The sequence below is a fragment of the Schistocerca piceifrons genome, chromosome 11 (assembly GCF_021461385.2).
Source record: "Schistocerca piceifrons isolate TAMUIC-IGC-003096 chromosome 11, iqSchPice1.1, whole genome shotgun sequence".
Lineage (NCBI taxonomy): Eukaryota > Metazoa > Arthropoda > Insecta > Orthoptera > Acrididae > Schistocerca > Schistocerca piceifrons.
This window is the reverse complement of record NC_060148.1, coordinates 14,298,028-14,313,886: the sequence shown is the minus strand read 5'-3', so window position 1 is coordinate 14,313,886 and position 15,859 is coordinate 14,298,028. Positions and strand designations below refer to the sequence as shown.

At 41.3% G+C, this 15,859-nt stretch overlaps 1 protein-coding gene across 14 annotated transcripts in view; it reads left to right on the top strand.

Moving 5' to 3' along the window:
* The window catches only part of LOC124720011 (basement membrane-specific heparan sulfate proteoglycan core protein), an 801,341-nt gene that overhangs the window by 569,011 nt on the left and 216,471 nt on the right, over window positions 1-15,859 (top strand). For all 14 annotated transcript variants that reach the window (XM_047245254.1, XM_047245262.1, XM_047245258.1 and 11 more), the window contains 4 exons: window positions 9,513-9,650; window positions 11,109-11,240; window positions 12,417-12,533; window positions 15,161-15,354. In XM_047245254.1, coding sequence (XP_047101210.1) covers window positions 9,513-9,650; window positions 11,109-11,240; window positions 12,417-12,533; window positions 15,161-15,354 — 581 coding nt within the window. The remainder of the gene's footprint in view (window positions 1-9,512; window positions 9,651-11,108; window positions 11,241-12,416; window positions 12,534-15,160; window positions 15,355-15,859) is intronic.

The following is a 15,859-nucleotide window of genomic DNA, read 5'->3' as shown; positions in this document are numbered from 1 at the left end:
CATTTGTGATGGCTTGAACGTTGGTGGGGATACTTTCAGTGAGGCGTCTGAATGTCTGTGGAGGAATGGCAGCCTATTCTTCCCCAAGAGCCAAAATGAGAGAGGGTAGTTAGTGATGTTGGATATCGGATCTGGAGTGGAGTCAAATTTCTAAATTGACCCAGAAGTGTTTATCTGGGTTCAACTCCGGACACTTGGCAGCCTCGTCCATTTCAGGAATGTTGTCGTCCACATACTGTTGCCTCACAGATTCTCCTTTATGACAGGGTGCAGCATCATTCTGATGTTGTTGTTGTTGTTGTGGTCTTCAGTCCTGAGACTGGATTGAACGTGTCCTACCAACTGATCCTTTCTTCCAGTCAAGTTGTGCCACAAATTCCTCTTCCCCTGGTTCTATTCAGTACCTCCTCATTAGTTACGTGATCTACCCGTCTAATCTTCAGCATTTTTCTGTTGCACCGCATCGTCCATGTTTCACTTCCATACATGGCTACACTCCATACAAATACTTTCAGAAACGACTTCCTGACACTTAAATCTATATTCAATGTTAACAAATTACTCTTCTTCAGGAACATTTTCTGATACAATCACTTCTCATCTACAAACTGTTCCTGTACTGTAAAGAGTAGACAATGCTGTAAAATGTATTTTTATCCTTCTGCATTTAGTGGTTTTTTAAATGCAATAAAGACACCACACATTAACCACAGTAAACCATCTCCTACATATTTCACTGTTGGTTTTATGTATGGTGCAGGTTATGTTCTCCAGGCATTTGCCAAACCCAAATCCTTCCATCAGATCGCTACAGAGTATAAAATGATTCATCACTCCAAATTACTCATTTTTAATCGTGTGCTGTCCAGCGGTGTCGCTCTTTGCTCCCACCTCGAGTGTCACCTAGCATAGTGTACGGAAGTGTGCAGTCGACACACGGCCGTTGTACTGACTAGACTACTGTTAATACTTTTGAACTCACAAGTGATACCTACCAATGATTTTGTGAGAGTTTTTGTAGCTGTTCTCCACAGTGGTCAAAGGCCACTGCTTGTCACTACATCAGGCCTGTCTAATCTTAGCTGTAGTCGTTCCTTTGTATTTCCACTTCAGAGTCACATCACCGACCATCAACTTTAACAGCTTTAGAGGAACCAAAATGTACGTGACAGATATGTTGCTCAGTTGATATCCGATGAAGAGTTCACATTCAGAATCAGTGAGCTCTCCCAACAGATCCGTCAAGGACCGAAATGTATGTGACGGATATGTTGCTCAGTTGAAATCCGATGAAGAATCCACATTCAGAATCGGTGAGCTCTCCCGACAGATCCATTATGATGTTATTCCTTCTGTACTGACCACACAGTACTCATTGCCTCCTTTTATACTGGTGGATCCACCTTTTGTGACATGTAGTGGTCAGTTCTGCATTATGTAGGGGTGTCTGGATACTCCTGAGCAGTAAGTGTGCAGGTACCTTGGCTGGTGGCAGAAAGAGTCACTTGAAAATGGGTTACAGCTCCAAAATTCGTAGCATTGAGTGAAAGATACACAAGTAAAGTAAAAATAATGGAAGTGTTTGCTAAGTAGACTTTAATGGACACTCAAGTTGTTTCATTTTTGGGAAATTTGTATATAATGAGCCTTTTGAATACACTCATAGCAATTTCTGATAAATTTTTAAATATCACACTTGAGATCTGTGACTGAAGACTTACAATCTCTGCAGGTAAGTGTCGATATCCGTATCTCAATTGGTTTCTAATACCAATATGAACAATTTTAAAATAAATTATGAACAACATTTTCTGTTCCTTTCACGCAGCCGGCAGGATTACCATTTCTCGAATCCCGAGCTCTCGTATCCGTGACCCTTTTTCCTTTGAAACCTCATCTCCCTCTACCCTCCTCAAGTATGGCGTCTTGCCTCCTTGGCAAGTTGACATCTATGGAGCAGGTATGCTTTGCTTCGCTCCTATATCTGTGTGCAGGAGTAATTTGCATTTTTTTGTTTTTCCCCCTCCAGAGGTTATCAAACGACATTAAGATTTGGTGTGTAGTCGATCAGGATGTATTGTGATACGTGTAGCTGGAGAGCGAGAGCTCATACGTCGCTCTCAAATTTATAGGATGTTAGTGTATGCATGTACTTCCTGTAGCAACTGCAAGCTGAAATGTATTTCCTAGTAAGCAACTAGACAAAAAATTAGCCACCCCCAGGAGCAGCACACTAGCACCGTATAACACCACCTCTAGCCTCAATAATAGCCTCTGTTTGACTATGGAGGGAATCCGCAGACTTCTTCAGGTAGCCACATACAGTTGAAGCCCAAATGTTGTTCATTGAATTCCGTAGAGTATCAGATTGCAGTAATGTAGACTGCTAGTTTTCACCCACATTCCAAATTGCCCAGATTTTCTGTGGGGCTGGATCAGGTGATTTAGTGGGCAAGTAGAGGTGCCCGAGTGGCAGTCGAACCGTGAACGCACGCGTGCTGCCCTGTGAACACAGCTGTTGTCAGCTTGGTCTATGGAAATGTCCAAAATATGCTTGTCATGAAGATGTAGACAATTGGTTGCTGAAAATGTTGAAATAAACATTCTGGTTCAAGCTTATAGTAACCTGAATGCAGGGACAAGGTCATGGTATGAAAAACATCACAGAACCAATTGTGGCCTGAACTACACTTTACCAGGATGATAATTCTGAAAAATCTGGAGTTCTCAGCGAATTAAATTTTACCAGGGAATTCTGTGATTTTAACCTACCATTGAAACTGAATTTTATTTAGTTTTATAAATCACAAATTTTGAAATACTAAATATCTCAAAGTGTGTTAATTATATGAATGTTATTCCAGATAAATGATTGATGTTTAAAAACTACAGTTAAATTACTGCTTGTGGCTGGTATATAGCTCAACAGAGAGGAATGAAAAGTCATTATTGTGGTGTGCTGCCCCCCACTCCTACTCCTGCTCACCATTAACTTATCAGGAGCTTCTTGACACCGTCTTTCTCATCTTCCTCCTCACAGTCCGCCTCCATAGTGCAGCGGTAGCGTTACCACCTACCACGCAAGGGGGCCTGGGTTTGATTCCCGGCAGGGGACTGTGTGTTGTGTGTCTTTTCATCAACACTGACACGCAAGTCGCCGAAGTGGCATCCTCTAAAAAGACTTGCAATACTGCAGCCGAACGCCGAAGGGGATATCGTGGCCAATAAATGCCATACGATCATTTCATTTCATTTCCTCCTCACACTTGGAATTCTCAGGTATTTTTTTCCATGTTTGAGAAGCCACCTTGCTTCCATCCATTGTGGATTAAACGTCTCATTGGACTGTCAGGGCACTTAACATCTTGCATCATTTGATAAAGAGGCAAAAATCATGACTCAACCAAATTCACTACTAGCCTAGAGTCAGGTGCTGTCCAGTTTGTGTGTTGTTTGGCCAATTGAAGACGTACTGCTACAGTGAGCAATACCTTTCCTAGAGATATCTGACTCCAAATGTCCACTACATGCAGTTGCCTTTGCAATTGTCACCCAAGAGCTGGTGGATATGGACCTGCATTCACTGTGGCAACAATTCATGTTTGGTTTGAAACCAGTTGTCATTTGTAAGGCATGACATTCGTCCGATCCCTGTCGGTTGGGATCTTTACAACCGCTGTTCTTATGTTGTTATATGGTGCACTATTCCCCGCAGTCAGGTTGCACAGTCCGTGTCAGTACGTCACTGAATTGGGCAACTTCATTCGTGACATGGGCACGGTATCTCCAAACGTGACAGTTCGTTTCTGCCATTGTGTACCATCTCCACACGTGCGTATCTTCTGCGCTGATTCCGCACAACTGACTGGCGCGCGCGCGCACACACACACACACACACACACACACACACACACCATTACTTCGTGATGTGTTGTCACATGATTTTTTATTACCATTTGTACACTACCTACAGAGTTCCAAAGTGAGTGGTGTGCTCTTTGTATGAGGTGGCTAATATTTTGTTCATTAAGCATGTCAAGAATGTGACTTGCACATCACTGTCTGACATGCTTAAATTTCTTTGCTTTCCCAAAACATATTTTTGTAGTTTCCCTTTTGCAGTTGGCTGTTTAATGCTCTGTTGGTAGTGTGTAAATAATACATGAACACTCCTGGAGGGGGGAAGGGGGAGATAGAAAGTTATGAGAATGAGAGTGGAGTAATACATCTTACACTGTAGGTAATTGAATACCAGTAATGGTGGTTTTATGAGCCTTTGGAAATAACTAAAAAGCTAAGGTAGTTCTAGTGATCTTAATGACATAGATAAAATAAGCAATCTCATCTTTATAATTGTTCCTTACCCATCAGCTATTTGATTATATTTTGTTCACTTATCTCCATTTCATTAACTTTTTGGCCTTTTACTCATAGCTACCTCTGTTTAGAAGTTTTAAGTTATCATTAAGCTAAATTAGTCCATGAGGGATTCTGCTGCTTGCTAAAGAAATATTTCAGTTCTTCTTCACATTGTATATCACATTCTTTGGTGCGAGAGTAGACCTCGTACAGTAGATTCTGTTGTGCTTCTTGCCCTCATTTGTGTAGAGTGATTAATTAGAATCTTGTTTGTCTTTCTCTTTTCGAACGTATGGGCCCTTCCTAAATGGATCCTGGTAAGTGCAGTGTAGTTGCTGCTTTTAAGTTTAAAGCAGTTTCATTGTAGTGTTATAAAGTACTTTATGGAACAGGACTCATTGTTTGGTGAAGGGGAGGAAGAAAGCATATGGTGGTGAATTTGTTTATATGTGATTTATTTGTCTTAATTGGAATGAGAGATTGAGAGGTAATGGCTTGCATAGTACATTGTCTGATTTTTGTAGAGATCCTATAACAAACAGTGGCTAAATATAGTATGAGATTTTCACTCTGCAGTGGAGTGTGCGCTGATATGAAACTCCCTGCCAGATTAAAACTGTGTGCCAGTCCGAGACTCGAACTCGGGTCCTTTGCCTTTCATGGGAAAGTGCTCTACTGACAGAGCTACCCAAGCACTACTCGCGACCCGTCTTCACAGATTCAATTCTGCCAGTACCTCGTCTCCTACCTTCTAAACTTCACAGAAGCTCTTCTGTGAACCTCACAGAACTATCAATCCTGGAAGAAAGGATATTGCGGAGACACAGCTTAGCCACGGCCTGGGGGATGTTTCCAGAATGAGATTTTCACTTTGCAGTGGAGTGTGTGCTGATGTGAAACTTCCTGGCAGATTAAAACTGTGTGCCAGACTGAGACTCGAACTCGGGACATTTGCATTTCGCAGGCAAGTGCTCTACCACTAGCCCCACATGCCTGCAAAATGCAAATGTCCCGAGTTCGAGTCTCAGTCTGGCACACAGTTTTAATCTGCCAGGAAGTTTCACATCGGCACACACTCCACTGCAAAGTGAAAATCTCATTGTGGAAACATCCCCCAGGCTGTGGTTAAGCTGTGTCTCCACAGTATCTTTTCTTCCAGGAGTGCTAGTTCTGTGAGGTTTGCAGAAGAGCTTCTGTGAAGTTCGGAAGGTAGGAGACGAGGTACTGGCAGAATTGAAGCTGTGAGGACGGGTCGCGAGTCGTGCTTGGGTAGCTCAGTCGGTAGAGAACTTGCCTGTGAAAGGCCCAGCACAGAGTTTTAACCTGCCAGGAAGTTTCGGTAGCTAAATGTATTCTATGTTAAGCCACTTTAAGTGCATGGCAAAGAGTTAAAGTTAATTATACAATGGGACTACAGAAATGCATTTGCAGTATTGTCATCGATGTCATAGAAAAGGGAGTATGTATTTGAAAGTTATGCTGGGGAACACAATTTGAGTTATGGAATGTCATACAAACTTGGAGACTGGTGCATTAAGAACATCCAACTAGATAGATGTCAGCACATCATTCATAATGGAAAAGATATTAGATATTAAACTATTTGTGGGAATTCTCCAAGGAAGTCGTTACTGTTCACCAGATGTCTAATGTGTACATAGCAATCAATATGTATGTATGAAAATGAGAAACAGTTGCAACTGATAAAAGTATTGACAGCCATAAGTAGTATTTATCGCTCAGTTGTTCATTTGTGTGGCCATAGTTGCTTCATAATTACTGAAGATATTTTAAAATCATTTTGTGTACCTGCCAGAAACGACATATTTTTGTCACCAGATGTGTTTCATTTTATTGATATAAAACATTGCCATTAGACTGTAATAAAACATGTTTACAGTGTGGCTTACAAGCTAAATTGTAAATATGTTTCATTACAGACCACTGACAAGGTTTTATACCAGTAAAAAAAAAGGCTATGATGAGAAAAATACGCACTTTATTATAGTTGGACTGAGGGATGTAAAATACCTCCGTAAATTTTCGTCATGTTGAAAAACACATGTAAGTGTTCTGATGGATAACATCAGAGGCTACCTGAAGTGTTCACTGGTGATGCTTCATATAAGCTAGAGGAAAGTAAGACCAGAGCAAGGTGTGGTATGTTGCATCAGACAAAATTTTTCACGTAACCATATGTTTTAAATGCTTTGTTGTGGAGCTGCATCCATAAAAGCCCCTTATAAGCAATCAAACCTGTTAGTCAAATTTGTTGTTAGTTATCCACAGTTTTGTCAAACAAGAGTACAGATGAACCATCCAAATTTGTCAAATTTAACCTTAGCTTTGGAGCAGCTGTTGCACAGTGTGTATCATGTTGCCAAATGTTGGGACACTAGTGGGCAATATATGAAAACCAGTCCAGGATAGAAATTTTAAATTTTTGAAATCTGCCCTAGGTATCAGACACCTCAAAGCCACAGATAATAATCCAGCAAGCAACTGGCTATTGTTTGACAGATGTGTGTATAAACAGTAAAACTTGTTTGTAAAATTGGATTTTTGTTCATCAAATTGCTGTCAAACACATCAACCACAGTGTTATTTGACAAACACATCAAACAAACAACTCACTGCCAAATAATTTTACAAACATGTGAACTTTGATCATCTGTGGGAGCCATAAAACACCAGCGAATCAGTGTCAAGCATGCGGAAGTTTTTGCGGTAAGTGGACTTGTCTGAATGTCTGGCAGTGTGGTTTTGTCCGAATAAGCTGCTGCTGTATTATGCTGTGGTCACTGGGCTCAATTGCACCAATCGTATCTTTGGCAGTGTAACGTCTGTAGCTGTGTTGGAGGGAGGAATTGTCGAAGCAAACTACCGGAAGCCGGTGTCTTAATATAAAATCATCCTACTGTTATTCATTCAAAATAATTCTGTAATTGTTTCAAGCGACACTTGGTTATACATTTCTCTAACATCATATATAGGGCATTTGAAACAAAATTTATATGCACAAATTTGTACTCCCACACCTACGAAGGTTATAATGTAATTGAATTAATTTCACCGACAGTGGCATCAGTTCATGGGATTAATTTTCTGTTTGTCTCACTCCTCGTATTTACTGATGACATTGGTATTGTATATTGAAAATCACTGTACTCGAGGAGAAGAATCCCAAATATGGGCTAGTTAATAGGTACTAGAACAGTTACAATTATATTGGAAGATGCTTAGTCATTCTAACTGTCTGTAATCCTCTAGGCCATTTTTTGCAGCCACTAGAAAGTATTACACATCTCAGATCTTGCGAAACTTAATCTTCTCGCGGCATAAAAGTATGGCCAAATAACTTTTGGGAATCCAGCTGGGTACTGTCCTTGTCAACTGCCGATACTTTGACAGGTGAGCAGGCTGTCATTTACAGGGTACAAAACTGAATGAAGTGGCACTGTGGTTAGCTCACTGGACTCGTATTCGAGAGGATGATGATTCAAATCTCTGACCGGACGCCCAGAGTTAGAATTTGTGGATTTGAGGCCCGCCAGATATGCAAAACACCGTTTCTGGTGTAGTGAAAAGCGTTTTAGTACGTTATTTGTGGAAAATACTTGTTATAGCTACATGTGCATCACAACATCTCAGCATGGTGTAGAGAAGTGCTTGCCACACGAAAACGTAAGTAAATAAGAAAAGAATTTTTTCTTGCAAAAAAAATGGTGTTTTGCATAACTGGCGGACCTCAAATCCAAAAACTTTTAACTGCAAACACGGCCAATACAAGGAACTGCAAATCAAAAGATGGATAGTCCAGATTTAGGTTTTCTGCGACTTCCCTAAATCTTTCCAGCCAAATGCCAGGATGTTTCCTTTGAAAACATGCAGCCGATTTTGTTCCACGTCCTTTTGTAATCCGAGCCCATGCACAGTCTCTAATGACTGCACTGTGTTAAATTCTAATCACCCTTCCTCCCTGCTTTGAAAACGGTTGGATGTTCATCTGTCAGAATATTGGCAGTTGTCGAGGAAATTACCTGTAAGTTACTTCATCATAGCAAACCATTATTTAATTATCTCTAAATGCTTTTAGTGCTCCAGGATGTTAGTCGGTGCTTTAATTTTGAAAATGGGGCTGACGCAAGTGACCTGGCACTTCGTGCACTAATGATAGCAGAAATGGTCTGGTGATTGTGTTTGCATGCATTTTAAAGATTTAGCATTTTACAGTTTTATAATATGTACACACAACAAGCTGTGCACTGCATAGATCAACTTTATTTATAACTGCTATAAAGATTTTACACATCACAGGTGTATCATTTGATGTGGATGAGCACACTATATCAAACAATGAAAACTGCGGGTAGAAATATCTTTACTTACTGTAAAGATGACACACTATGTTACAGACAGGCACAATTAAAAGACACCTACACATAAGCTTTTGGCATCAGCCTATGTCAGAAAAGAGTAGAATGGCTCTGAGCACCATGGGACTTAACATCTATGTTCATCAGTCCCCTAGAACTTAGAATACTTAAACCTAACTAACCTAAGGACATCACACAACACCCAGTCATCACGAGGCAGAGAAAATCCCGGACCCCGCCGGGAATCGAACCCGGGCGCGGGAAGTGAGAACGCTACCGCACGACCACGAGCTGCAGACAGAAAAGAGTAACACACACCATTCATTCACACGAGCAAGCATATCTTACGCACACATGACCGCCAACTCCAACAGCTCGGGCCACCATCAGATTCTGGCCAGAGCTGTTGGAGTTGGCGGTCATGCGTGCACGAAGTATGCTTGCTCGTGTGAATGAATAGTGTGTGTTTTTCTTTTCTGACGTAGGCTGAGACTGAAAGCTTACGTGTAGGTGTCTTTTAATTGCGCTTGTCTGCAACTTAGTGTGTTATCTTTATGGTAAGTAGCAATCTATATTTTCCTATTGTTGAGCACACTATATGCCTTTGAAGGTCGGCTGCATGCCCAAATCCCAGTCTGGCAAGTAAATCCTTTTCAAGTGTGGCTGATGGTGTTCAATAGTATTTCCTTTATCAAATAGTGTTCTACTGATTGCCAAAATGTTTGACCTAGCTGACTCGCTTCAGTGTAAAATCTCTGACTGTGTTCTCGTTTGCAGTGGACCTGCCCGTAACACGACCAGCGTACACCTGCCAACCGTACGAAGCCACCTGTGCCAACCTTGACTGCATTCCCAAGGAGAAGGTCTGTGACGGAAACTTTGACTGTGTGGATGGCTCGGACGAGATGCGGTGCAGTAAGTATGGTTTTCTTCGTTTTGAAATTTTGCTGTAAGACTTCAAGCTAACTTAAGTTCTTAAATCAAAAAGCTGTCCAGAGCTAATGGATTTGCTCTTATATTGGGTCTGCATCCAATGTGCCTTCACTTCCATCTGACTTTCTTCGCATGATCGAAAGTATTTTCATGCGGAGCAGTTTTTGACAGTATCGGAAAACCTGCAGAAATGATGAGCTGCTACTGTAGAATTTCAGAGGACGCTTTTTGGGTCATGAATCTGCTGACTGCTTTGATGCACCCCACCATGATCCTCACTGATTGTGCAGAGAACCGCCTTATTTCTTATCTTATCAGTCCACTTAATTTTTGGAATCCTCCTATACCATCATATCTCAAACACTTTGATTCTCGTGTTTTGTGGTAATCTATGGTTCATTCCTAGAATTCTGAGCTGCAAATCCACATTTTCAGAAATTTCTTTCTCAAGTGGAGTCGAGTGTTTGATACTCTTTTTGGCAGGGAATGTTATCTTTGATTGCACTGGTCTCCTTTTACCATCCTCCTTGCTGTGTTCATCGCCATGTGTAAGTTCGCTTCCAAGTTAGCAGAATTCCTTCGCTTCATCTACTTCGTGATCCCCAGTAGCAGCATTCAGATTATAACTATTTTCGTTTCTGCTAATCCTCTTAGTTCTGCTCAAATATGTAAAGTCCTGTGGATGCTAAACTATTCAAAATCCAGCTCGTTTCTGGAGAAAACAGGATGAGGAAGTTGACAAAGCTCAGCAGTCATGCAAAAGGCACGTTTGCTTGTTATGTTACCCTAGACGGCAAGTCATCATAGGAAACAAAGAATATCAGCCTTGCACTGCAGAAATTGTGGATTACAATTACTGTTTATGAAATGTAAATTATTTACAAATCTTCAGGATTTGCCCGCAGATGGATGATGTGTAGCATCCAGACCCATTTAAAGATCAGATAATCACGCATCTTTTATTGAAGAGAGCTTTCTATGCCTTTGCCACTCTGATTCTGATATTTTCCTTTCTTCAACCATACTGTGTTATCTTTCTTACTAGATGGGAAAATGGATTCACTTATTCCACTGCTGTGTTGTTCCCAATTTTAGGGTTATGGAAGTCAATATTCTCTTTTTCTACTACTCTGTGTCACACGTGTCTTAGCTCAGTCCTGTTACGCTTTAGTGATATAGTGCTAAATTCGTTTCCATCATTTCAGTAAATCTGACCCAAAACTGATTACAATGAAATTTATTGAGCATTTGATCTCGTCTACTGTGTTAAAGAGATAGCATTCCTGTCATCTCAAAAACTAGAACACATTGGTGTAACACAAAATAATGACACTGTCGACCCATCCTGTATTGTCACGATACAGAGGCACGTGATCAGATCTCGTGGCGCCTGTACAGTGGTTGGAAACAGTGTACTGATGAACATGAAATTGTGTGTAGGTGCCCATGGATGTGAGCCCAACGAATTCCAATGTGACAACAAGAGGTGTGTGCTCAAGACGTGGCGCTGTGACTCAGATGACGACTGTGGCGACGGCTCTGACGAGCAGAACTGTGCAACTAATCCGCCAGGTGAGTCCTGCTACCGTATTGTAGGTTTAATATTTCTGTTTGATAGATATTTGGAGATAAAACAGTCTCTACAAGGCTGTAATCATTGGCGTTGATTTTGATATTCTGTTTAATGTCAGTGTTAAGAGTGCAGTTCCTGCAAAGGTTCGTACGTGCACAGGAAAAAGCTGAGACAAATAAGTGTTCGCTTTTGAATCTGGAAAAATAGCTGGATGCTTGTAGTTTTGGCCTTGCTGTATATCTTTACCATCTGTTTGGATTACATAAGGGCATGTACTTGAGATCAGCAGTTTGTCAAGGTCTCACGATAATGCTTTCGCTGTTTGTATTTTCCTTTTCCTTTTGAAATCACTGTTGCAGTTTTGGCATTGTAGCTATTGACAAGTGATTTTGCACTTAACATACACATTTCAGCATTATTACAGTACAATTTACAAAATGAAAAGTCATAGAGACTAAACTATTAGTAGGGTTAGTAGGGGTATCTTACTCCCGCAGTATTTTCATACAAATAATGGGTCTTGTATATACTAAATTTGGTGAAATTGCTCCACACATTTTTGAGCTGTGCTTTTACGTCACCCCTTCTCACTGCTGCCGCCAGCCAAAGTGTGGCAACTTCTGTAGAAATTTCTTCTGGTGCTACAGACATATATATGGTGGGTGTCATTGTTTAGCAGTGACTGGTCACAGCATTTTATTTGCCAAGGATTGTTTACCTTGTACTCTGTGATTGTAAAACCATCTATGACCCATTTACATATACAAGATTGCTGTTCAACTCACCCCCTTTTTTTGGGGAGGATTCACAGAACAACTGAAAGACTATTTTTTACCGTCCCACTCTCAAGTAGCACATAGAAAAAATGAACACTTACATTTTTGTGTATGAGCTCCGGTTTCTTGTATTTTATCAGAGCTGCCTGTGTATGTGGAAGTCAAGAAATTATTTTGATTTTTCGGGGATCAAGTTGGTGATGGTAATTGGAAAAAAGATATTACTGCGGTAAAATAGTTTTGTTTCAGTGTCTTTCTGTCAGATGTATTCTGATGCCTTGTCATTGATCTTCCACCAAACTGAAGAGCCTTTCATAACATTTTGTTCGTATACTTTCATTAAGTAAGCTTTTTATGTTGCTGGAGGCAGTCAAATAAAACATTCTTTCTACATTGCAGGTTCTCCGTGCCGATACAACGAATTCCAGTGCCGCTCGGGTGACCAGTGCATCCCTAAGTCGTTCCAGTGTGACTTGGAAGTGGACTGCCAGGACAGGAGTGACGAAATTGGCTGCTGTAAGTAACTGTGCCTGTGCGTGTTCAATACAGATGCTCCAGAGTGACATGTTCGCCCAGTAGTACAACAGCCACTCTGTCTACCTCGTTAGATAAGGTTTCTAGCCAATAAAAGCAGGTACTTTTAATTTATCAATAACTCAGTTCTGAGGATTTAATTATCTTTCAATAAACGGCTTTAAAATAATCTGGTATCTTGATTCAGTAATTTTCAGCACTCAAATAAATTTTGGATTAAACTTACTCAGAATTGACTATTACAATTCAAGCCTTTTATTTATAACAAATACATCTGCATCTTGTCATGTGTTGCGGAGGGCGCTGTGTACACCACTCTCACTTCCTCCTTCTCCTGTTCCAGTTGCAAATTGTTTGCAGGAAGAACAATTGTCGTAAGCCTCCCTGTGGTCAGGATTCTTTCTGGTTTTACCTTCGCAGTCTTTTCACGAGCCATACGTGGGAGGAAGCCCTATATTGGTTGACTCTTCTAGGAACATAAATTCTCAGAATTTCAACCTCTAAATCGTCACTTAGTGATATGCAACATCTTTCCTCCAGTGTCTGCTAATGGAGTTGGCTGAGCACCTATGTTATGCTTTTGCACTTACATATGAACCTTTGACTAAAGGCAATTGATGAGCAATATTCGCTTATCAGTTGAAACAGGGTTTTGTAAGCTACCTCCTTTGTGAGTGGACTACACATCACGATTGTTTATCAAATGGATTTCAGTCTCACGTCTACCTTAGATACAATTAGTTTTATGTGCCAGTTCCACTTTACACGTAAATCATCCCGTACGTATACTCCCTGATACTTAATGGATGTGACTCCTTCCAGAGATTGTTCTGCAATAGGGTAATATCATAAAAATGGATCTCTCTGTCTATGTGCAAGCAGTATTTCACATTTGTTTACATTGAGGACCAGTTGCCATTCCATGCAGCAAGCATCGATCCTCCGCAGGATGGAGATTTTTCTCCATTTCACTATTATTTTCTAGCATTGCGGCTTCTCAGTTTACAACAATATCACTTGTGAAGAGATTTGTGGTACTTCCAATGTTATTCACTTGGTCATTTATTTACAGAGTGATTAAAAAAAGGTTACAAATTGACGACATGACACATCGGGCATACGACAGGGATCAGTAATCGCATAGGAGCTGTCGTACATGAGGCCCTTCAGATATCCCCACAGGAAAAACTCGATTGTGGACAGATCAGGTGATCGTGACTGCCACGCGACTGGCCCACTGCGACCAATCCAGGTACTGGAAAAGGTTTCTTCCTGGTGTGCACTCACTGTCTGCTAAAATGTGCAGGGGCTCCGTCGTGCCGAAATTGAATGTGGAAATGAATAGGCACGGGAAAAGTCACTTCAGGGAAATGTGTGGCCCGATCAAACAATCTCCAGTGATGCCAGCCAACGTGTTAAGAGTAAATTTGTGTTATGAGGCAAGTGTACATGTAGCCCGAGGATTCACATCTGCTCAAGTATGCATATTGTGAACATTCATCACACACTCAAGTGAGAACAGAGCCTCATTGGTGAAGAGGACACTTGCTGTGAAGCTGCAGCCTGTGACAGATTCCTTCAGTAACCACTGTGCAAATCCCATGCACTTGTTATAGGCTCCCAGTTGAAATGTCTGGAGGCATTGTAAATGAAATGGATGCAGTCCTTTGTCACGTATAATGCTCCAAACGGAGGGTCGGGGTATATCGGTGGTGCTGTTATACCTCGTGTGCTTGTTGAGAACTTATGCTGTACAATTCCTAGATTGCTTGCTTCCACTACAACTGTCCGTGTTGTCGATTGGCTACGAGCATCTGGCTCGTGCACACGGAATGAGCCGGTTTCGCACAGTCTGCGACACAGGTTGGCGAGTAATGTGTGGCACGGCACCTTTCTATTGGGACATTTCTCGCAATACAGTTGCACGGCTTCTCATTTGTTGCAGTTGCCCGTGCTGTAATTCAAATACATTGTAGGCAGTCTCCGTGCGCTCCGCCAGCGTTTGTATAGCATTGCTTTCTCGTGACCGTAGCACCTACCCGTGGCAATTGCAACCTCAGTTCCGATGCGATTACTGATCCTTGCTGTATGCCCGATGTGCCATTTCAGTTAAAGAATCACCCTGTATACTGTAAAAAAAATGGTGCTGTAACACTCTTTTAGAGTATTCCAGCAGATTTCGCTCCACTGAGAATGACATGCTATGTTCTGTTTGCTAGAAACTCTTCAATCAAGGATCACAGCTGAGCTCAGTCTATATGCTTGTGTTTTGTCTGTTAGTCAGCAGTGCAGAACTGTATTTAATGCCTTCTGGAAGTCAAGCATCACAACATGTGTGAATGTACATTAGAGAGCCACTGGGTATCATGGGTCTCTTGTACCAGAATAGTAAGCAAAATCATGAACAAACTGCAAAAATTTGTCCGAGTTCGGATTGGTCAAAGTTTATCCATTATCTTCCTGAATTATTTCAAATGTTGATCCTCACGAATATTGTTAAGATGCAATGAAATGTGCAATATCATATGTATTGGAGAAATTTGTTGCAAGAGATTAAGTACATTCTTTATGAAAGATCAGTATTACAGAATTTGTTCTTTCCTCTGCAGCTCCCGTCTACATTCAGACCCCTCCACCACCTATGGTAAATCTCAACATCGGCGACACGATGAACATCAGCTGCACTGCGATCGGCGTCCCTACCCCGGAGGTGGTCTGGCGTCTCAACTGGGGCCACATTCCAGCCAAATGCACGACCAGGAGTGTGAATGGCGTTGGCACTTTAATCTGCCCTGACATCCAGGTCAGTAGCAGGCAGGTTCTCTAAGTGTACTCCACACTGCTGAAACTATAGCCTAGTTCTTAAATTTACACATAGCTTATAAGCATCTAGCAGGATTCGAACCAAGTTTTGTTGCTGGGTAACCTTGGGGGGGGGGGGGGGGGGATAAGGTGTGTCGTCGTTACGGTCTTCAGTCTAGAGGCTGGTTTGATGCAGCTCTCAGTGCTAGTCTATGCTGTGTGTATGAGCCTCTCCCTCTGTGAATAACCTCTGCAGCCTACATTTGGATCTGTTTACTGTATTCAGCCTGTGGTGTCCCTCCACACACACACACACACACACACACGCACACACACACACACACACTTCCCCTCCATTACTAAATTGATGATTCCTTGATGCCTTAAGATGTGTTCTATCAACAAATTTCTTCTTCTTTTAACACTTTTCAATATAAATTTCCTTTCTCCCAAATTTGAATAAGTTCTTTTTCATTAGTTACACAATCTACCCATCTAACCATCAG